This window comes from Alosa pseudoharengus, unplaced genomic scaffold (assembly GCF_046254945.1).
Source record: "Alosa pseudoharengus isolate Yale_2024_CS ecotype anadromous, Long Island Sound unplaced genomic scaffold, YU_APseudo_1.1 YU_APseudo_1.1_scf_2, whole genome shotgun sequence".
NCBI classification, from domain to species: Eukaryota; Metazoa; Chordata; class Actinopteri; order Clupeiformes; family Clupeidae; genus Alosa; species Alosa pseudoharengus.
In genome coordinates, this window is record NW_027468663.1 from 1,290,578 (window position 1) to 1,313,579 (window position 23,002).

General features: G+C 39.8%; 1 protein-coding gene across 1 annotated transcript in view; it reads left to right on the plus strand.

Moving 5' to 3' along the window:
- The window catches only part of wls (Wnt ligand secretion mediator), a 218,132-nt gene that overhangs the window by 46,958 nt on the left and 148,172 nt on the right, over positions 1-23,002 (plus strand). Inside the window, exons 2-4 of the mRNA XM_076293367.1 lie at positions 746-1,021; positions 2,649-2,773; positions 8,490-8,651. Coding sequence (XP_076149482.1) covers positions 746-1,021; positions 2,649-2,773; positions 8,490-8,651 — 563 coding nt within the window. The remainder of the gene's footprint in view (positions 1-745; positions 1,022-2,648; positions 2,774-8,489; positions 8,652-23,002) is intronic.

The following is a 23,002-nucleotide window of genomic DNA, read 5'->3' on the forward strand; positions in this document are numbered from 1 at the left end:
ATATTCTTCATCCAGTTGCCATGAAAGTTGCCGTGAGTGCTAGCTCATGGCATGGTAATGCCATTCCTGCTAGTGTACTGTTAGGCCCCCACATTGCTGCTTGCGGCTATATTTTCAGTAGTTATTGAATTGAGGCTCAAATGAAAGGGAAGCATCCATTATAGTGCTAACATACTTGTGGTTGTACCGTGTCAAATCAGTTAAGGTTGTCACTGCTGTCTCGGATTTTGTTCAAGCTTTTTCTATATCATGAATGGGTCCCAATCCAAGGCCTGTAAAATATTTCTGTTCAAATCATTCAAATTTATCCTTTCAGATTTAGCCCAGGAAAGCCATGTTTGAATAATACTTTTCAAGATATTAATGCCCAAAGTCAGCTCAAACTTTGTCCGAAGCCGGAAATTTACTGGAAGTGAGTCATGGTGGAGCAGTGGTAACATCAGTGCCTGGTAATCGATCGACCTGGGTTGATGTCCATGTTGCTTTGGATAAAAGCGTCTACTAAATATCAGTCAACTTTAAGTGCTTTAAGTGCTAACTTGTGTAACCCACTTCCAGTGAATTATTCTAAGCTAGGCTAACAGTGTTAAACTGGGTTATTGCATGCACAGAGAAGAAAGGATATGCTGCATCTAATCTAACTCTGTGGTAAATGCCAAATAAGCTATTTTTCTTAAGTTGGTGTGTTCCTTTAACCCATTTAACCATTGATATAATGTCACCCCCCCCCCCCCCCCCCTTCCAGCACCAAGCCCAACCTCTGCCGTCCCCTACATAGCTACAAAGTGTGTTGATGTTGTCCATCACAATCAGAGGAGCAGTAAATGGTTTACACCCTGGGGTCCCAACCAGTGCAATAAGATCCGGGATTTTGAGGAGGCCACAGTGAAGAGGATTGAAGCTAATAACATCGTTTTTGCAGTACACATCCCTGGACCGAACAAAGAGATGAGCCCTTGGTTTCAATTCATGCTGGTCATCCTCCAGTTTGACATTGCATTCAAACTGTACAACCAAATTGGTAAGTAGTGTAATTTATTAACTCTAAGGATTAACTTGTGGGATTAACTGTCATGTGGTCCAACCATCTTTTTTTGGAATAGATTGGAGCTGATCCCACATTCATCAATTTTTTTTACCTCTAAATACACTTGCAATTCCCTGTACACTGTACAGTGGGTCCCATTTAGAAGTGGCCACTTCTGGCCCCAGCTGTGGCGCAACTGGCTGGGGCACCTGCACCGTACACCGGCGACCCGGGTTCGATTCCCGCCCCGTGGTTCTTTCCAGATCCCACCCCTGTTCTCTCAACCATTCGCTTCCTGTCACTCTCCACTGTCCTATCATTAAAGGCATAATAAGCCCAAAAATATATACTTAAAAAAAAAGAAGTGGCCACTTCATTCGCACTTTCCGTGATTCACGCACATGCGTGAAATGTATTAACAACTTTTCGCCACGAGTTGGCAGTTTAAGTCCGCTGTAGCATTGCCGGTAAACAGGGTAGCGGACTGCATTTGTTGCAGTGTTGCAAGCGGCAGTGTGATTGATACTGTAAGTAGCTAGAACGATACTAAAGACAGGGTTCCCACGGGTCATGGAATTTCTGGAATATCATGGAATTTTGGAAAGTCTATTCCAGACATGGAAAGTCAGAATTTTATAATTTTGGGGGCAAAGTCATGGAATATCAGGGAATTTTGAATTCAGAATTGGTGTATATCTGGTTATTATCTTCCTTTCCTGAATTTCCCCTTGGGGATCAATAAAGTATCTATCTATCTAGCTATCTAGCTAGCTAGCTAGCTTTACTGCTTGCCTAGGTAGTTGTGGTTAGCCCAACTTTGTTCATTCAATACCCATTTATTCATCTCTCGCTCTAAAAACAGTAAAAAAATTCATGAATGCTACACGGCTGTTCTGAAATCTTGTACCCTTCATTATAAAGTAGGTCATGGAAATGTTGTTATTTTGTCAGGGAAAGTCAGGGAAAAGTCATGGAATTTTACATTTCACTTAGAGTGGGAACCCTGTAAAGATCACCTCGTTGAAGTCATACAGTGGACTAGTCTAAATCAGAGCCTACTTTTTTTTTTATCAAGCTGGGGCCAGAGATGATGGCCTTTGGCGAACAGTTCAGGCCTACTCAAAATGACTAAAACCAAATAGTCAATTAAGCTGACTGCACCTGTATCAACTGCTTTCTGCTCAACTAGGCCAACTGGATACAGGATATAAGGCACATTAAATCCAACTTTTTATCCATCCATCTTCTTCAAACCATTCACTCATCTACCCATTAAACTATCAACATCAACAACAATCTGCCTATCAACATCCAATAAACTTTCTGTCTATCAGCATCCATTACACTATCTACATTCAACTACAACAACTATCTACTCTCTCAGGCTTTAAGCATACAATCTGGCTCTTAAGACTACAGATCCTGTTAAGCTGTTTCCTCTGCCCACAACTGTTTCAATAAAAGTCTGCACTACAATAATTCCCTATTGAATAATTTAACCATTTCTGCATTATCTATTTTAACTATACATGATATTTTACATCAGAACTTTTGCATTTTCATGCACTGGTATGTCCTCAGAATTACATTTTCTAGTTATATTTGGTTTCTGTTTCAACAGATGATGGAGCTGTGGTAACCATAGATGTGGGATTGGCCTATAGAGATGATACACTCAGTGAGTGGACTGAGATGGCACACTCAATTGAGCAGCGGAAGCTGAGCTGCAATTTCACAACAGAAAAGGTAAACCATAAAAAAAGTAGGGGTGGGCGATATGGACAAAAAATAATATCTCGATATTTTTTGTGATTTTGACGATAACGATAATTAGTCGATATCCTTTAAAAGAAATTTGTAAAAGTCTGAGTTACTTTACAGCTCATTATTTATGAATAGCATCAATACAATAATAGCAAATAACCTAACCTGTGACTTTTTAACCAAATCAACCAATGCATTGTCACTCTGACACATTTCCAATTCTGCCCCCACTTGTGTGAGTGGCAAAGACATGGTATAGCCAGCTACATTAGAGAAGATGAATAGGCCTAACAGTTTCCCAAGAGAAAGTCTGAAGCTGAAGTTCCCTTCAAAAACCTTTACTTAGGTATCACTGTAAAACTAAGCAGACCGACAGAGTACATCAGTCATTTCCTTCGAGGTTTTGTTTAAGATAAATCATGTAGGCTAACATTCCAAGTTACAGAATAGAAACTAATGTGTTAGCTTATGGCTAATGTATATGAGAAATCCCATAGAGATGCGGTTAGCATAATCGATATTAGAGCGAACTTCAGTCCATTTACAAAAGGGTTAGGCCTACATGTGAAGAGTTCTTTGTTTACAACTGACTATTAAAATACTCAAAGGCTAATGTTTTCTCTCCATATAATACCATGTAGGAAAAAACGTGACTCATCAATGCTACTTGAACAGAAGTAGCCGCACAAAATCCCAAGTAGCCTACCTCTGCACAAAATAAACATTAGGCGTGCTGCAGCCAGGGGCTTCTCTCGCATAGGGCTACACCTCCTGGATTTAGTGAATGTATGGGGTTTCAATGCGTGATTTCGAGTGTTTTTTCCCCATAAGTAATTTAAATACTCGATAATGTAAATTTGCACATTGTTAAAACAACAATCACGATATTATCGCAGACGATATATATCGCCCACCCCTAATGTACAGCAATTTTTCAATGTACTGTTTGGTGTGTTTGTCAGATTTTGTACATAAGCTATTGCATATGGTTATTTAACGGAACATATCAGTGTGTTGGGAAATTTGCTTATTTGCCATCTACCCCATAGTTAGGTAAGGGGATACATACCTTGTGTGTTAGGGTGCATCATTTGCCCCAATTTTGGAAATTCAACTTGTACCCAATTTTAAAATGTGACAATACTAATGAAAAGAAAATGTGTAGAATATTAGCTGGATTGAATAGTATCTAAGGGGTCCACCAAGCCTCTAAAGTTGCTTCTTAGCAGAGCCTGTATCCCCGCTCTGGAAAAATCAGTTTTTCGTAAATCACTTCCAAAATAATGCATTTAGGCCTACAGTGTCAATGAAAGTTGAATATAAATGTGGCTATTGCGCATCTTTTTGGTACCAGTCTGATATCTCTAGCTTCATTGGTTTCTAAAATATTGCATTTTCCCCCTATGTTTAGCGTTTCTTTGTCCCAATATCTATAAAAGGCAGATGTGAAGGTAGTCCAGTCATGGTCTTATATGAAAATCCTTTTTTTTTCATATTAATATAAGTATAAATATAAGTATATATATACTCTTTTGATCTCGTGAGGGAAATTTGGTCTCTGCATTTATCCCAATCCGTGAATTAGTGAAACACACTCAGCACACAGTGAACACACAGTAAGGTGAAGCACACACTAATCCCGGCGCAGTGAGCTGCCTGCTACAACAGCGGCGCTCGGGGAGCAGTGAGGGGTTACATTAGGTGCCTTGCTCAAGGGCACTTCAGCCGTGCCTACTGGTCGGGGTTTGAACCGGCAACCCTCCAGTTACAAGTCCGAACTGCTACAAAGAACACACACTCTTTACATGTTTCCCTTCCTCTTCCTCAGGTTTGGTGTTTTCTTTCTGTCTGCTTCCACCACCTGCAGAACATTCTGGTAATGTTCTTCTCCTCTTGCAGAGCCTATGTAGTCTGTGCTGAGCTTCACATTACGCTCTGCGCTGTCATTGACCACATGCATGGACTCTTAGTGAATCAAGGCCTCATCTTGGTGGTTGCAGTGTTCAGTGGCTGTTGATGCATCATGGAACGACCTGCAGTTCTTCAAGAATTTGCTTCGGTATTCACATGTTTCAGCAGTGATCTCCAAGAGTGCAATGAAGGCCTTTGAGAGACACCAGTGGTACTTCAGCACAAGAAATCCCTGGCACCAGCTTGCTTGCTGTCAAACCATCTACCTCCTGCACATGTCCAAATGACAGATATGGCTCAGGTTTCGGCAAGCCCAAATTTCCAGGAAAGATAACCCAAAAGACGACACTGGCAAACCTGGGACCTGATTTGTGGTATATCTTTCATCTTCTGCAGCTGGACCCTGCTTTCCTCACCACTGACATCTCAACCTGGCCTGCTCACCCAACCTACAAGGAGGCCTTGATTCACTTGGAGTCCATGAATGTGGTCAATTACAGTGTAATGTGAAGCTCAGACTACATAGGCTCTGCAAGAGGCGAAGAACATTCCCAGAATGTTCTGCAGGTGGTGGAAGCAGACAGAGAGAAAACACCAAACCTGAGCAAGAGGAAGGGAAACATGTAAAGAGTGTGTGCTCTTTGATGTTAAAACATCAACATCATATGGTGGTTAGTTATTAAGAATTATGTACTGTATGTTCTATCTATTCATGGATTACCCATTTGCTCAGTCATATAATATGTTTGTAGGAGGTTTACAGTTTGTCTTACACTTTGAAATGTAAGGTGTTCATAGTTCTAGAATAGGGTAATGTTAATGGAATATAATTTAAGATTTTATTGATAACTTACTTTCATGCTGTTATTATGGAAAATCCATGTGAAATGATGAAAATCCATGTGAAATGACAACTGCCATATCTCAGGAAGTAATAAAGATAGAGACACACAGCTGGTACCAAATGATGCGCAATGTACATATTTATATTCAACTTTCTTTGACATTATAGGGCTAGATCTATTATTTTTGCCGTTATTTAAGAAAACAATGATATTTGTATGTCCGTTGTTAGTTGGAAACTTCAGAGGCTCGGTGGACCCCTTAGATATCAATAGAATTTTATAAAATTTCTCATGGAAGTTTAATTTAGTTAGTGTAAAAAATCTATTCTAGGTACAGATTGATTTTCAAAAAAATTGAAAAAAGTGGGGCAAATGATGCACCCTATTGTGTGTGCAGTAACCCTGTCTGTTTAGAGGCACTTTGCAAAGTTCATAATGTCTAAATGTTTGTTCAGTCTTTCAATCCAGTCATTTAAATCCTTTGTCATTTTTCTTTTGGAGTGCAATCTGGAAGGCTACATTAAGTTTGTCTTCCATTTTTGTCATTTCTTAAAATAGCCAAAATACTTCACCAGTCTCTTATATAGCCTATCTATTTGATAATTAATTGGAATTTTATAGCAAAGAGGCAAGCAGCCTTTATGCCTCTAGTGAAGCGGGGTCAAAATAGACGAAAAGTCTTTCATGCAAATGCTGAGCGATGTGACATGGTAATTGCCAATCCAAGTGAAGGCAGCGCGACATATTTTGCTTAAAACTTAGCTCCGCCATCTTGGATTTTTTTTTTTTTGTGAACTTCATATGTGATCATGTGAGGCTATTTTAATTCCAAAGGCCAAGGAAACTTTATCAGGATGCATAGTATTCTGGATCCATGAAATAACTGGCCTTTAAAAATAAAAATATGCCTGGCTCTATGGGAATTTAACATAGGGGTATGTATACTTATGGCCCCTGTTTTTTTGAGGAAGAACATTTATTTATTTACGATACATTATTCATTCACAAAGAAAATTGGTGTCCTTAAAGGTTGGATTTTTCATCATTTTGTTAATTAAGGTATTACGATCAATTTCCAAAAGATGATTCCTCTTTTTAGTAGGGTTGGGTATCGTTTGGGTTTTATCCGATACCGGTGCTAAATCAATACTTTTAAAACGGTGCCGGTGCCGAAACGGTGCCTGAACCGGTACTTTGTTTTTAAAATGTTTTAAATTAAAATGGTCTAAAGCATGAATTGCTTTTTTTTTTATTGATAAGACAATTTTGAACATGAAATTGAACTGTTATGTTCAATTTACTATCAATATCTCATTGCTCCTACGAATAATACATTTAAATGTTAAAACAGCTTGCCATGCATGCACACACGATGGTGAGCTCTGCTTTCAAGTTTACCCAGTGTAGGCGGTTTGACATAATGCATGGTAAAACCGCTTGCCATAAAACTGCCAGGTCATGGACAACGGCATTTGCAAGCAAGCTAATCTAACAGGGACTCTATTTTCCAGTTAATTCAGTGTGTTCCCAAATGCTTCAAGAAATTTCTTGTCTTAACCCATAACACGCAGTAGTTTTGAACATGTTAGGCTACATGTCGGTGTTGAAGTGTTTAGATTCCCAGTGCTAGCCTAGTATTTTAACAGCAACTATGGCTATTCGCTAACACCAGTCAGCTGAGTTTAATTAGCGATAACGTACGGAGATGGTTTCGTAGCCTCTTTGACAGCTCAGTGACATCAGGTATGTAACCTACATATTTATGTTTTTGCCAGCTAACTTTTAACATGATCTTCATATTCATTGTGATGCTATATGGGCCTCATGCACATGAAAGATTAATATCATGCCATTATGTTGTTTAACACACCGTGAAATAAAGTTTTCACCTTACAACTTTGCTGATAACATTTCAAGTAAATGTCAGTTAGCGCATTAGCAAGGATATTGTGTAATGTATAGGCTAGCCTACTGTTGACGTTGTTTCATAGCCTTTTGCTTGTGTGTAGTTAGGCCAGAGACTTTCTAATGAGGAGACACAGCACTCAAAAAATACTCCATAGAAATGCATGGGGCTAGTTTGTCACGCCAATATGGCCGTTGTCTACACATATCCCACCCCTTCCTTGGCAAAACGTCGACATGTGAATACATTGAGCCAATCATATGGTGTGTTGTGAAGACATCGTGCCAATCATGTGTTGTGATCTCGCCGCTGGAGCAAGATTGGTGTCGTGAAGCCTTGCGCACGCGCAGTTCGACCCAAAGACTGTGCCCGATGAGTGCCCAAAAAACGTTGGTATATGGCCGCCCAGTGGAGGGACTTGCTTAAAAGGACTTTGGTTAGGCCCACTGCTAGATTTTGACAGGAGCTTGCATGTCGCTTTAAAGTAAGCTACTTGGGCTCACGCAAGCTGTCAAACACTGTCCACTCGCCTATGTGGTGCACCCCTCTGGTTTATACATCCAGTGTTTATCATATGTTAGCTAACTGTATCTGGATGTGTTGCTATCAGAGCAAGACGTTAGAGATGGCGCATGACATGCAGTGATGCTTCGTATAATTATTATTTTTTTTTTTTTAAAACGCTATTTAAGCACCGAAATGAGGCACCGAAATCCACGTTGTTATTCGATGCAGTTACAACCGTTTGTGTCGGCACCGGTGCCATATTAGAACCGTGTTCACCCTACTTTTTAGTCAACTTTCTTTTTAGTCAACTTTAACATGTGTATGTACAGGGATTGTAAACTTCTGGTTTCAACTGTATATGTTTATTGGTACAATGTTATCAGTGTTTAGCCTAAACAAAAATGGAATAGTACTGCTAATTGTATTTGGTTTTCAATGTACAGTAAATATGCTGAAATTATGTAAGTTTGTGTATTATCACTTTCAGTATACAGTTATGCAGTTACATCTTTATTTATGTTCCCTTCAGACCATTGAAAATGAGGGGCGATACTATGAATGTGATCTCTTACCTTTTATGGAAATGGGCAACGTCGCTCACAAGTATTATCTCCTTAACATTCGACTGCCTGTGAATGAGCGTAAAAGAGTGAATATTGGTATTGGAGAGATAAAGGACATCAGACTTGTGGTGAGTATACCTTGTGACCTCAAATTATGAAGACCCCTTTATAAACAACTCAATAGGCTTATCTGAAAGTGAATTATTGTTGCGAGTAGCAGATTTTAACATGCGGTTTTTGATTGTCATTTTTTCGATTGTCATCACATTAATTTTGAAGAGCACTGGTAGGCTATACAGTATAGTGTTTACATTTCCAGGTAATTTGCGTCCCACCTGTCAAATGTCTGTGCCCCTCACTTTTACTGGGTTGAGGCCACTTAAAATTAAGGCACATCTTAATTATAATTTTTCGCTACGCCCCTGCTCCAACCTGAAGAAGCATCTTAAGTTTTTTTTTAATTAGCCAGGGGGAGTCGTCTGCTGTAGTTACTGGTCACCTTGCTATTTTATAGTTGTATCAGGTAAGCTACCTGCTTAGTTCACGCGTAACTTTACACTCTCCTATGTGGGCCTGTTGTTCCAAGAAGAACACACCAGAATAGCCCTGTTTAGTAAGCAGGATTTGATGGCCGCATTCCTACACTTATAAAATGCAATTCAATGTGGAAGTAATCCAAGTATTCAGAATATGTTTCTCAGATTGAGTAATGTAATGAAATATGTTACAAATTACATTTTTGGGCATGTATTCTGTAACGGAATACATTTTGAAAGTATCCTTCCCAACACTGGTTCCGAGGCACTTTTTTGACCAACTCGGGGAGACGGGAGCCGACTGATCAGTCCAACTGCTTTTCTGCCGACGGTCGGACGTCTGCTTGGTGTGTCCTGGCATTAAGTAGACAGGAAGTAGTCATCAGTGGGGAGATGGGGAAACTTGGCAGGATTAGCTATATTTCCCCCTCTGCTGGAGAATTGTGCATTATGCTATTTCAAACTGTGGAAATATGTAACAATAAAGCACATGGATTTGTTTACAAATTTACCAAATTCTGATTTCTAAACGTGTTTATTACGTAAGGCATAACGGCCGCTGAGGTGTCCTGTTATACGGAATTAATGGACGAGGGCAATGGGCAAAAAACTCCCCGACGCGCAGCCTCCGCCCGATTCCATTAATTCCGTATAACTGGACACACCTCGAAGGTCGTTATCCCGCTTATCACCTGGTTGCCACTGTAAAGCAAAGGAAGCTTACTAGTTCAGCTTGTTGTACAACTTTAGCATGGACAGTTAGCTTGTTTACAGTTGATTCCATTGTTGCGAAGCCTGCAACCAAAGATTCTAGAGCGCTGCAACCGTCCTACTATGGTTGTTATAGTTACCATTCATAAGCATTGATATGGAACGGTGTCCTGTTATTCAGAATTAATAGCCACCCCACCAGCCAATCAGAAAAGAGTATTTCTTCTCTCCAGGTGATAAGTAAGGGATAATGGACGACACGGTGGTCTGTTCACAGAAGTTAATGCACGGTCGAGGTTGTAAAACGGCCCCGACGCGAAGCGCATTAACTTCTGTGAACAGACCACCGTGGAGTCCATTACCCCGCTTATTCCACTGTTGCCACCTGCGTTGTGTTTATTTCCTGTTACAATTTAAACGTTTTAATCGCTAAAACTGTCTTGTTTGTAGAACTAATTTCTTCCGACACATATCAACTAATTTCTCAACTCACAGGACAAACTGCCGTTACTAGTTCTAAATGGATGGTTGCTACGGCCAAAGGCCAGTCGTTAGTTCTATCTCTCCCGTTGTCAAGCGGGCGTATCCCAAGATTCTGATGAACTTTAGCTTTGAAACATCGCTATTTTACTTAGCCTGCTGTCATCCATCTAGCTAAAAGCCACCTCCGTCATATGCTACAATGTTGCAATGTTCTGAACGTCTGCATTGTACAGCTCGGATGCAACGTGACAGTTCATTTAAACTTCACAACGAGTTCGGCGAATTAATATACAAGTGTGATACGGCCAAAAAAATGGATCTACTTCATAGGTGTGCAGATAACATACGGTTAATGGTCGTTCTAAATTACGTAGGACAATGGGAAATTCAACCAAGCAGTGGAATAAGTTGAAATAGTTGCCAAGTTCTCCTTTAAATAGCTTGAGTTTGTTAAAGGAACACGCCAACCGATGTCAGTATTAATATATGTTCTTACCTTAATTTTCACGAGTTGAGTCATACCTCTCCCGTGTCTGTACGTGCACTCAAACACTCTGGCGCGCGGCGCGAATGTGTTAGCATGTTGCTATGCTAGCGGGCTCAGACGTAGCCATAGAGGGAGGAAGATAGCAGTAATCAAACACATCCACGTTTTCCCTACTTAAATACAGTTGCACGTGTAGTTGATAAAAATGTGTAAGGTCACACAACATGAATCATATATTACTACTGACATTGGGTGGCGTGTTCCTTTAAGATCAAGTTTTATGGTAAATAATGATTAGCCCATCACTACTTGTTTGGCAGTTTGGCCTAAGTGGGTCTGACAGCAATTCAATTCAATTCAATTAATTTTGTTTCATTGTATTCAAACACCTTCTGAAATATGATCTCACTTTCTGCCACTGAAATCTAAAATCTATCTATGCACATTGACCTCATCTTCATCATTGATCATCTGTACAGTAATTTCATGTGTATTAGCTTCATTCTGTATAAGCCTCAGAACAGTGTTTTATCCAAGTTAAAATAAACAACCCATAGTAATCCATGTATAAGCCGTGGCAAATAGTTGGGAAATTAAGGGAGTCTGTGAAATACTGTGATAACCGGGTAAAATCTGTGGGATGTGAAAAACTCAGATGTAAATCTCCCATGTCAAGGCGCAGATATGACACTTGATAAAAGAAATCATAATATCCCTAGTAGGTGTGCTTAATTGTGTTTATTGCAGTGCATGAAAATGCACTGTTCTGTTATCCGAAGTCTTCTGAAATGCAAGTGAAATTCAATAATTGAATTGGAATTTAAGAATTTCAATTCAATTCTGGAATTTTCCACAAGCCTGCACTCATCCACCTATTAAACTATCTATCAACATCCATTAAACAATCTGCCCATCAACATCCATTACACTATCCACATTCAACTTTTAAACTATCTACTCTGTCTCAGGCTTTAAGCATACAATCTGGCTCTCTTAAAACTACAGATCCTCAACTGTTTCCTCTGCCCACAACTGTTTCAAAAATTAAAGTCCCCACTTCAATAATTCACTATTAAAGGTGCTCTAAGCAATGCCACACGTTTTTTAGGCTAAAACATTTTATGTCACTTACTACAAACATCACCTAACCAACCGCTAGCTGTCTGTGTCCTGAATACACTGTAAAAAAACGCGATCTCTGTGGACAGCCCAGGCTCCAAAAACGGCAACAAAAACAACTTGGGCAAACCTAGCCCATAAAAACATAACAAACTGTTCCAGCAAATCACAGACGAGATGCGGTTTAGGAGAGTTTCAATTGCACGGGAGCAGCACGGGAGGGAGGGGGAGGAAGTAGCAAGTTAGCTCTCTGTTTTGTTTGAAAGTCAAAAGAAGTGACGTTACCCAGCATCGCTTAGAGCACCTTTAACCCTTAAACAGGCAACGTGCACCAGGAGATACATACATACTTTTTAACATCCTCTGGGGGGCATTTCTAAAAAAAATCCAAATCAAGTTATGATTGATCAAAAGTCCTGTCTGTTATCAGTCTGTTGGTCACATGACTTGGTTCAGGTTGTTTGTCATTATGTAGTTAGCTTGGTCAGAAATCAAAATGGCCGCCAGCGGTAGCACACATGCTAAGCAAGTGGTGAGTAATTACATATAAATCATAGTTATTTTCAATAAATCAATCATATTATCATCAATCTAAATATATTGATAAAGAAAAAAAAGCCTAACTGTGTTTGTGGAGTTAGTTTAGTAACTTTGAAATGTATGTATCCCCCAAGATACGTTGCCAGATTAGGGTATACAATTTGGTCAATGGGAATTCTGTGTAGTATTGAAAATGTAGTTTCAAACAGGAAGATATGCTAATATACACTGCAAAAAGAGATGTTATCATGTACAGGTATGTACATCATGACAGTACAACCATATATTGCCCTTCAGGGTATCACAGTTAGCTCATTTTATGGCAACCGAAAGGTGAATAGAAGAGCGAGAGAATGAGCATGATGGAGGAGATCCCTGACCACTCTTCAGGCACTAGTGATGAAGATGAGGATAATCAGGTAGAATTGAGAGATAGAACTAGAGACTGAATAGTTCTGCTGAGGAGGAGGAGGAGGAGGAAGAAGAGGCGATGGAACAAATGCCTAAAAAAGCTAAGGAATTTAGGTGACAGTGCTTAAATTGAGGGACATTTGGGCATACAGTGGGCATCACTTTCAAATGACCACTTCAGTCGCGCATTACGAGGCGTGAAGCTGCGTGAAGCTTTAGTACCACTTTCAGCCACTGTGCGTCGCTCTGCCACTGTACATCACTCTGCCTGCCGCCCCTACTGAAAAAGCAGGAGACTTGCCGAGAGTAATCCCAGCCTACGAATTCAATAACAAAATAAATCATGCATAATTAAACATTACCTCGATTTAGGCTACGATATGAATGTAATTCTGCGGCATAAAGCAGATGTATTTGTTTATTGTACAGAAAAATAAAAATGACATGTCAAGCAGTCAATTGACTACATTGCAGTCAAGAAGTAGGGCAAATTCATTTACGAAACCAAAACGTGGGTCATAGTTGTCTAAGCCTCTATTGCGTTGCCTGTTAAAAACGTCGCCAGATAGTATTAAATCGGCAACAACATTGTTTTCTGCAGAAACCTACCCAAGGCTACAGATTAATTCTGAACAGTTATTTCTCTACTGGCTCAATTATCACACCACTGTTTTGATTTGCGTAGCTGCGTTACCCCCAACACTGACAATAATGTAGACAGCAAATTTCGATTTCGATTTTCCTTACCACCATGTAGTCAAGCCTTAAGACATACCCAAGTAGCCTAAATCGAGGTTATGTTTAATTATGCATGATTTATTTTGTTATTGAATTCGTAGGCTGGGATTACTCTCGGCAAGTCTCCTGCTTTTTCAGTAGGGGTGGCAGGCAGAGCGATGTACAGTGGCAGAGCGACGCACAGTGGCTGAAAGTGGTACTAAAGCTTCACGCAGCTTCACGCCTCGTAATGCGCGACTGAAGTGGTCATTTGAAAGTGATGCCCACTGTATGCCCAAATGTCCCTCAATTTAAGCACTGTCACCTAAATTCCTTAGCTTTTTTAGGCATTTGTTCCATCGCCTCTTCTTCCTCCTCCTCCTCCTCCTCAGCAGAACTATTCAGTCTCTAGTTCTATCTCTCAATTCTACCTGATTATCCTCATCTTCATCACTAGTGCCTGAAGAGTGGTCAGGGATCTCCTCCATCACGCTCATTCTCTCGCTCTTCTATTCACCTTTCGGTTGCCATAAAATGAGCTAACTGTGATACCCTGAAGGGCAATATATGGTTGTACTGTCATGATGTACATACCTGTACATGATAACATCTCTTTTTGCAGTGTATATTAGCATATCTTCCTGTTTGAAACTACATTTTCAATACTACACAGAATTCCCATTGACCAAATTGTATACCCTAATCTGGCAACGTATCTTGGGGGATACATACATTTCAAAGTTACTAAACTAAAAAGATGCTGACTTGCAAAGGCCTCGGGATAACACGTTATCTCCACTATCATCAGTCAATGCCTCCTTGATCAAAGTGGGGAATGAAAGAAAAAGTTTGAGAACCACTGGCTTAACAAGTTACCTGCAGTCCAGACCACACAGAATATTGCAACAGAAAGTTGTCTTTATAACCAACTACTATTTGTTCCAACAGCATTCAAACAAAGCCTTTATAAAAGTGAAAAAAAATATATTCCATAACAAGTAAAATAAAATAATGTTACTGTAGTAACTGTATCCCAAGCTTCAGCTCCCCACGTCTGTGACAGGCAGACGTGACACCGCTAAATTCTCAGCTTGTTTATACCCCATACTGAACGCGTAAGACCGCTAGGCCCATCACTGTGGGGTGCGGTAGCCTAGCCTACTCTCTAGGATTTAAGTCAAGCAATATAACCATACAAATGTTTCAAAATGAGTAATTTCGCCTTTGTCTGAACTGGCCATTGTAGGCTACGTAAAAAATAAACAAGTAGGCCTATTCCCTATCCAATGATATCGGCAAATGTATGTTTTCCAAAGTAAGAATTTCACTTCACCTTCGACAATGAATAGCTCATTACACTTATGTTACTGTTGAACGTAGGCCTAACTGGTATCAGCCTTTCAGACCTAGGCTACTCTTAGTAAGGGAAAATGACAACTCCTGAACAGATTCTGGAGCTGAGCGCTCTAGAATCTTTGACTAACAGTCTAAGAGTGAGTGAGTCTTCGTTGCTATGGATTACGTTATTACTCATGCACGAGCTTGACTGAAGTGACCACCTTGATTGGCTGATGATTGTAACGCGGGAATGATTCCAAACACCTCCCTTACGATGAGTGGCAGGTGACAGGTCTGAGAATGCGTGCGCTACACAAGGACAGAAGATGATGAATAACTGAATAAAAAGGCCTAGCCTAAATGAATCAAGAGTAAGGCAAAACAAATAGCCTAGTAGCCTAATGAAACATACGGATTGATGTAGTATCTTTGTAACATTATTAAATTAATATGTTACTATGCCTATGCCTACGTTTGCAAAAGAGAACATTTTAATTTGATTCACAATAATGTTACATTTAATTTACATGTTGACAATGAGTAGCCTAGTTTTGGTTGTTGTTGGTGGCGTTATTGCATGTTAGTTATGCCTACAATGCAAAATTGCTTCCTCACGATTGGAAGCTCCTGTAGCCGCATAGGATTTCAAAACAGGCGAAATGCCACAAAACCGGTTTGTGAATAGGTCTGTGAGTTAGGAGTCCTCTTGACTTCTTTTAAGCTGTCACAGCTGGTGGGAAGGTGTGATTTGTTGGGGGCAGGGCCGGATTAACTGGGCACAAATGTCTGATGACCCCCCCCTGCCCCCCAGTCAACGTGAATCGGGTGGTCAGTTAATAGGCTATCCCGAAATAGTTTTCAACATTTTGAATATTAGTGTCGGGAGAATTAGGAAATGTTCTCAAAGTAGCCTTATGGCTGAAAGCTGCTTGGGATCCCCCCTGTCAAGCAATATAACCATACAAACGCGCGCACTCATTGTGTCAAAAGGAGTAAATTCGGCTTTGTCAGAACTGAGCTGTGGACGACACGGCACGGCATGCCCAATTTAAAATAAATTAACGCAACGCAACACAGACCCCGCTTCTCCCGCGTCAGTCACTGACATGAACGAAACACAGAACCCGCTTCTCTCACGGCAGTCACTGACAGTAGCCTAGAATAAATTCATGGGGAAAAAAACTTCCCCATGACAAAGACATCGTAAAACACTGAAAGTTAATATTTTGTCACTATAACATACATCTGTCCTTTGTCAAATGTGTTATGTTCCAAGTAGCCTAGTGCGTAATTCTGCTTCATAAAGTTGAACAAATACATTTGCTTATTTCACAGAAAAATATAAATAGCCAGTTAGGGTCTACAGTGCAGAGTTGGTAAGTTATGGTAGGACAACTTGGAGTGAACATACAAACAGGGGAAATTCTTTCTCTAGTAGCTGAGTAGCCTCAGGTGCGCACGTAGACATAAGGCCGAACATGCAAGCGCCAATGAATCGTGCTCTCACGACAATCACGCTGTTAAACTTAAATAGGTTAACATCACTCTAAGTTCGCCTTCAAGCAAGGAAAACGATGATTTGAAGACATCTGTTTCGTTGGAAGGGCAAGGGGTAGCAACAGGGCAACACAGAGACAGGGCTGTTATGAGAGTATTAAAATATAGGATATTCTACGGGAAAACATTAAAACGGCAAGACAGCGGGGGAAAGTTAAAATACGTGAGAAACACGGGAAAAGTTGGCATGCATTGTTTCGGTCCCCGTGCACAGGGATTATTTGTCATTATTAATCACATATGATTATTTGTGAAATTGTGCAAACAGGCGCAACACATTTGAAAAGGAAGGACTGGTAGCATGCAAGCTCACGGGAAAGATTGATTTAAGAACGTTATCACAGTGTGTGGCTGTGGCGCAAAGCAGCATGGGCGGAAGACAGCGACAATTGGCAGGGGAGGTTCATGTCATTGAACAATTTCTAGCAGGCAAGGGAGGGTCATGCAACTTTTGACTGAAGCACTCAAAATTCCTCCGGTGGCCCCTTCAATAAATAACGAACAGTCCCTAGATTGCTGCTGGGCTATATGAAGTAAACTTGTGACCATCAAAAATCTTTTATCGCCTGTAACTCTGTGATAACAGGACATAACAGGAAGGCATTTGGCTGAGCAACGGAGGTTAATATGCTCTATATTTTGTCCAAATGATGTCTGTCTATCATCGTTGCACTCGGAGAAAACCAGAATGTTTAATTTGTCCTGCGTTTCTTGTACGGCTGCAAACGGGATTCACTCGCAGTTAACCAAATATTTCTTTATTAGGGCAGGGCAGGCATATTTCTGGCTATTAAATTATTTCTAAACCAGTCTGCTAAAGTCTGTAGTGAAGTCTGTGTAGGGTTTTCCAGGCTCCATTTCTTTTTACGAGACACCCTGCTCACTTGAGCCATCTACCGGTTGTTTCTGTTGTTGCAGCGTCTCACTGGGAAAATACAAATTAAAGTCGCGTGATACCGCGTGATCCCACGCGCGGACCGCGAGTGAAGCTGGCCAAGTCGAAGCACTACCCACTGTATTTACTGAAGTGAGCAGGCCAACCAGCTAAACCAATGAACAGTACCTTATAGAACTCGTCACCACCTACCTCCCTAAGGGGTCAGGTACTGGATGTAAGTTCCCCATTAATTTCCCCATTTGATGTCTGGAAAAATCTATATAAAGTGTTTTAGGCCTGGCCTTAGGCTGACCAGCTATGGTGTGAATCGTGATCGTACAACATTTAATTTTGTGCAAAACAAAAACTAATAGAAAAACAAAAAAAATACATTATATTATACATATGTATACAATATGTATTCATTTAATTTCCAATCGAAGGAACTACTAATCCCATGATCAGCTATTGCGAATAATGCATTTTCCAATGTTTGCCAACCTAATGATAGTTTAACACACTTTGACTGTAAGACAAGATGACTTACTCCACAGTTTACATTAAGTCATTTCCACTTCAAGGTAAGCAAAACAGTTTTCACTGGATGGCCACACATAGACCTGTGAAGTTCTATATGAGTATATATAATTGCTTGATCATGCCATCGCTGATTTTAACCTTAGACTGTACAATTAAATGTAACATTATTGTGAATCAAATTAAAATGTTCTCTTTTGCAAACGTAGGCATAGGCATAGTAACATATTAATTTAATAATGTTACAAAGATACTACATCAATCCGTATGTTTCATTAGGCTACTAGGCTATTTGTTTTGCCTTACTCTTGATTCATTTAGGCTAGGCCTTTTTATTTTTTATGATTTATAATCCAGTTCTCAAAGGAGAATATGAATTAGATTATTACTTCCAAAACCTGAGTGGGCGGTGACTGTTAAGGTCTTGGTATGGATGGCTCCCTGCAAAGTTCCCTTGTTATACACATAACATAACACTGTTTGAGTATGTACAGGCTATATTTTGCTGCCATTTTGGTAAATCAAAAAGAAAAGCCAAATGAATTTACACAAATACTGCCAAATTGCCAAATTATCTCATTTAATAACTTTGTGTGTACTTCTGCGAAAAAGTTTAAGCACCTGTCAACGGTAAAAAGCCCGTAAATTCAGAGCATCCGATGAGATGTCATCTCCATAATATATAGTAGAATTTGATAAAAATAATATGAAATCCATTTAAAAAATTGTATTTATGACATAAATGATGAAGGAAAGCAAGATTTTATCAGTATGTATCAAATGAGAAATGGAAAAGTTCACCAATTAGATTATTTTTATACCTTAATAGGGCAACGTATCCCAGGAGATACAACTCATAAAATCCAAAATATCCAAAATATTTCTTAAGGGTTAAATAATTTAACTATTTAAACTACATAACTATTTAACTGTTCAGCCATTCCAGCTGACAGTTGTCATCAATTATGACTCCCGTCAACTGTTTCCTCTGCACACAACTGTTTCAAAATAAAAATCATCAACACAATAATTTACTATTAAACAATTTAAACTATCCAACTATTATATACTGTTCAGCCATTCCAACTGTCAGTCATAATCAACTATGCCTCCACCAAACTATATTTAACCACCACCTATCTAGCAACCAACATAGCAACCATTGATATAAAGCATCTATATCAGTTTCCATAGGAACCAACATGATTACTCTAGCAATAATCATAGAAACAGCATTATTTAGCATTTCAACAACCATGTCTACTTATGCAAAAGCATTGTAACTATCTCTACATTATCTGTTTTAACACTGTATATTTTACATAATATGTTTTGCATTTTCATGCACTGATAATTCCTCAGAATTACGTTTTCTAGTTATTTGTTGCAACTTTGATCAAGTTATTACAATATTGGATATGTATTAGGTTCAGCAAAAAACAATAATACCTCCCATTGATCTAATAAAGACATTTTATTGTATTATTGGAAAGTTATTACATTATCAGGTCTTATTACATTTTTTACAAGTGAAGAGGAGATTTGTATAACATTGTTGGGAGTTATTGCATTATTGGGAAGCTACTACATTATTTAGATGTTTAACCTATTCACATAGTTATTTTCATTAGGCTGTTGCTTCATTTGACATTGTTGTTTATTATTGATATTCTCCTTAATGCAGTCTTACCACGCTATTGTTATTAAGTGTGCTTGCAAAGCACACTTATTGTTCTTCTTAAGTTTTATTAAGTGTGCTTGCAAGCAGCACACTTATTGTTCTTCTTAAGTTTTATTATTTTTCCCGTCTCCCTAATTTTTTGTCAGCTCTAGCGCCTAGGCCCTTTGAGACAGAGACACCGTTCCAACTTTAAAACGTCCGGTCAGTACCGGTGTTAAATGTTAAATAGCCTACATCTGAACGCTAGGTGGCAACGTTGTATTACATTTCACTAAATACGTGTGAGCTTCACAAGTAAGGAAGGTGCAAATATTATGTAATTTATCATGGGAAATTATTGGAAATGTTATTTCTTGTTTATTCTAATTGCAAACCACACACATCCATTCGTAATCACACGTACACTTTTAATACCTTGAAAAGACTCATTTCGTTTATTTGATGTTGCCTAGCAACGCAGCGTTCAGAGCAAAGATTCTAGAACAGAGCTTTTTGAGTTCGTGGCCAAGTACCTAAAATATCGGTTTCCATGTGTATGTGCTGGATGGTGTGCTTCCTTTATGAAAGTAAGTGTTTTATAGAGTTACAGACATAATGAGTCATGTTGTACTGGTCAACATAAATGTGCCCCTTCTGTTATTAGAATGCTAAGCGGAGAAGCATGCTAAGCGGAGAAGCATGCTAAGCAGAGATTTAGTATCATTAATTTCTTGTGTGGCTAGCTATAGGGATGTTGTATACATATATATGTATGTTGCTAATTGGGATTTATGTTGTTTAGCGTAATGCCATGGTCATTTGATATGAGATGCTTGCACTCGTAACTTCGTCACTTATAACTTTAGGACTGCTATTTAACACTTTAGCCCTAAAAGTAGCATCTAAGTCTGTGACTGCTTAAAACAGGGGTGGGCAAACTGCGGCCCGGGGGCCGGATCCGGCCCGCCGAGCATTTCATTTAGTTATCAGGCTGCTCGCTATTTTTTTCCTGCGATAGAGACGACGTTGGTTAGCTTTACTGCAAACTGCTTTTCACTCTCCTTAGATAACGTTTACAATGTCAATGTCAAAACATCATGTTAAATAGAGATAACATCATGTTAAACTAAGTTAACTCTTAGTCATCTCCTTTGCAGCAGATCTAACGTGAATATTATGCAATCCATTTAATTAGGAACCCGACTGCACTCACGAGAGGGAGAGAGAGCCGCAGGTTCCAGCTGGCTTGTGATTGTTGATAATTGATATCTTCTTCTTATAAGAAAGTTTTAAAAGGAAATCATGAAGGCAACAGTAATTCCCACTACTGACCATTTAAAAACTCTGAGAGGGCCCAGCCGTAGGTACAGCACTAGCCATAGCTTAGCAGGCAGAAGATCATTGAGAAATAAACGTGAATTAAAGCGACTGTCTTAAAGCGACAGTGCACAATTTATACATTTGTTAAACAGCATAAAATTAGCAGTATTTTTAAGCAATTAATATTTTAAAACAAATACTTTTCATACTAAATTATAGGCTATAAAAAATGTATTTTTTTATGCGTGTGTCATGTGGGGGATGGGGGGGGGGGGGGGTTGTTGTGCGGCCCCCCGGCCAATTTTCAAAACCCAATGTGGCCCTTGAGCCAAAAAGTTTGCCCACCCCTGGCTTAAAAGAAGTGGCGAGGACTCCTAACTCCTAACGTGATGTTTTGAAATGCGTCTACTATTGTGTACAGGAGCTTCCAATCGCGAGGTAGCTTGCATTGTAGGCATAACTAAGGGATGCAATAACACCACCAACAACCAAAACTAGCCTACTCATTGTCAACATACATTAAATGTAACATTTCATGTGAATCAAATTAAAATGTTTTCTTTGCAAACGTAGGCATAGGCATATGGTGACAGATTAATTTAATAATGCTGCTGTGTGAATCACGGTAAGCGCGAATGAAGTTGCCACTTCTTAATGGGACGCACTGTATGGAAGTGGGCTAAGTAAAATAGAGATGTTTCAAATAAGATAAGGTTAATCAGAATTCTACGATATGCCCTCTTGACAACGGCAGAGATAGAACTGGCCTTTGGCCATAGCAACCATCCATTTAGAACGATTGGCCTTCATAGCAACCAAAGATCTGAGCTGTGTTGTAATGTGAGGCAAAGTATAGAAAGGTGATATACAGAGACAGGTCAAGAAATATAGTGCAATGTAGACAGTAGTATACAGTTGATTTACAGACGGTGGTTTAGAGTAATATGAAGTATTCCTTTATTCTGAGATACATCTGAGATAGGCTACATCAATAGGCTCTCAAAACAACCCCAGGCTCACAAAACAATCCCAAACAGACATAAGGTCTTTATAGAGCAAATCCATATAGATTATATGTCAAATAAACCAGTAAAACAGAATTAGGGGATGGAATATATAACATTCACACTCATGGCTCATATTTTTAAAATAAATCAGTGAAAAAGTATCCTGACAAACAAGCAGCATTTGAATGCCTTGGTCATATTTCATAATTTCAATTCTTCTCTAGGTTACCTGATAGTAGAGGTCTGCGCGGGACTGATTTTTCAGTCCCGCGCCCGCCCGCTCCCGCAATATTCTGTCCCGCTCCCGCAATATTCTGTCCCGCTCCCGCATTAATGTGTCATTTTTAGTCCCGCTCCCGCCCGCATCTGTAACATGATGTCCCGCTCCCGCCCGCATGCAGGAGGGATAGCCTATTCAGTTTTTCTTTCTGTCTCACGAAAGGAGCACACACACCTGAGAAAGACTCCAGATGTCAGTTTCTTGGTTCTGAATGTAGGTTAACAACTGAAGTAGGCCTAGTCTGGTGCCCTCTTCCTCTGTCATGCTTTCGATTTCGTGTTTTGACAATGAGCAGCTGGAACAAATTGAACCCACGTAAATGACAATATAGGCTATAGGCCTGCTATCCGTCTGTTATGCTTAAACCCCGTTTTTTAATGCTGCCTAACAGAACATCCAGCTGAACTATAGTTATGAACACTACTTTAATCATTTCCATATTTAATTTTACGCACATATATTTAATTTGCGGGAGTGCAGTGAATCATCGGTTTGTCCCGTCCGCGAACACACCTCTCTCATCCCGCCCGCTCCCGCAAAGAGCTTTCAAAAGTTGTCCCGCGCCGCACTCTTGCGTCGGGACCCGCGGGTCTACCGCGGGAGTGCAGACCTCTACCTGATAGCCCAGTTTGAGAGGTGCAAGACGCGTGACATTATTTATTGTTGCAGCCAATCACTGCTGTTGTTTTAAGGCAGTCCACAGGTAAAATCCAACGAACCGCATTCACCCCGCAAGCCAATAGTTGAATAGCCCTCTCCTAGAGCTTTAGAGGTATTGCCACTGCTCCAACACTGAAAGGCACTGTTAGAATGCTTGGATCAAGCCAGGTTCAGCATAGCGTATGCCACTGTCTGCTCACGTTGGTGACCGGACCAGGGCAAGCACACTTTTATTATTG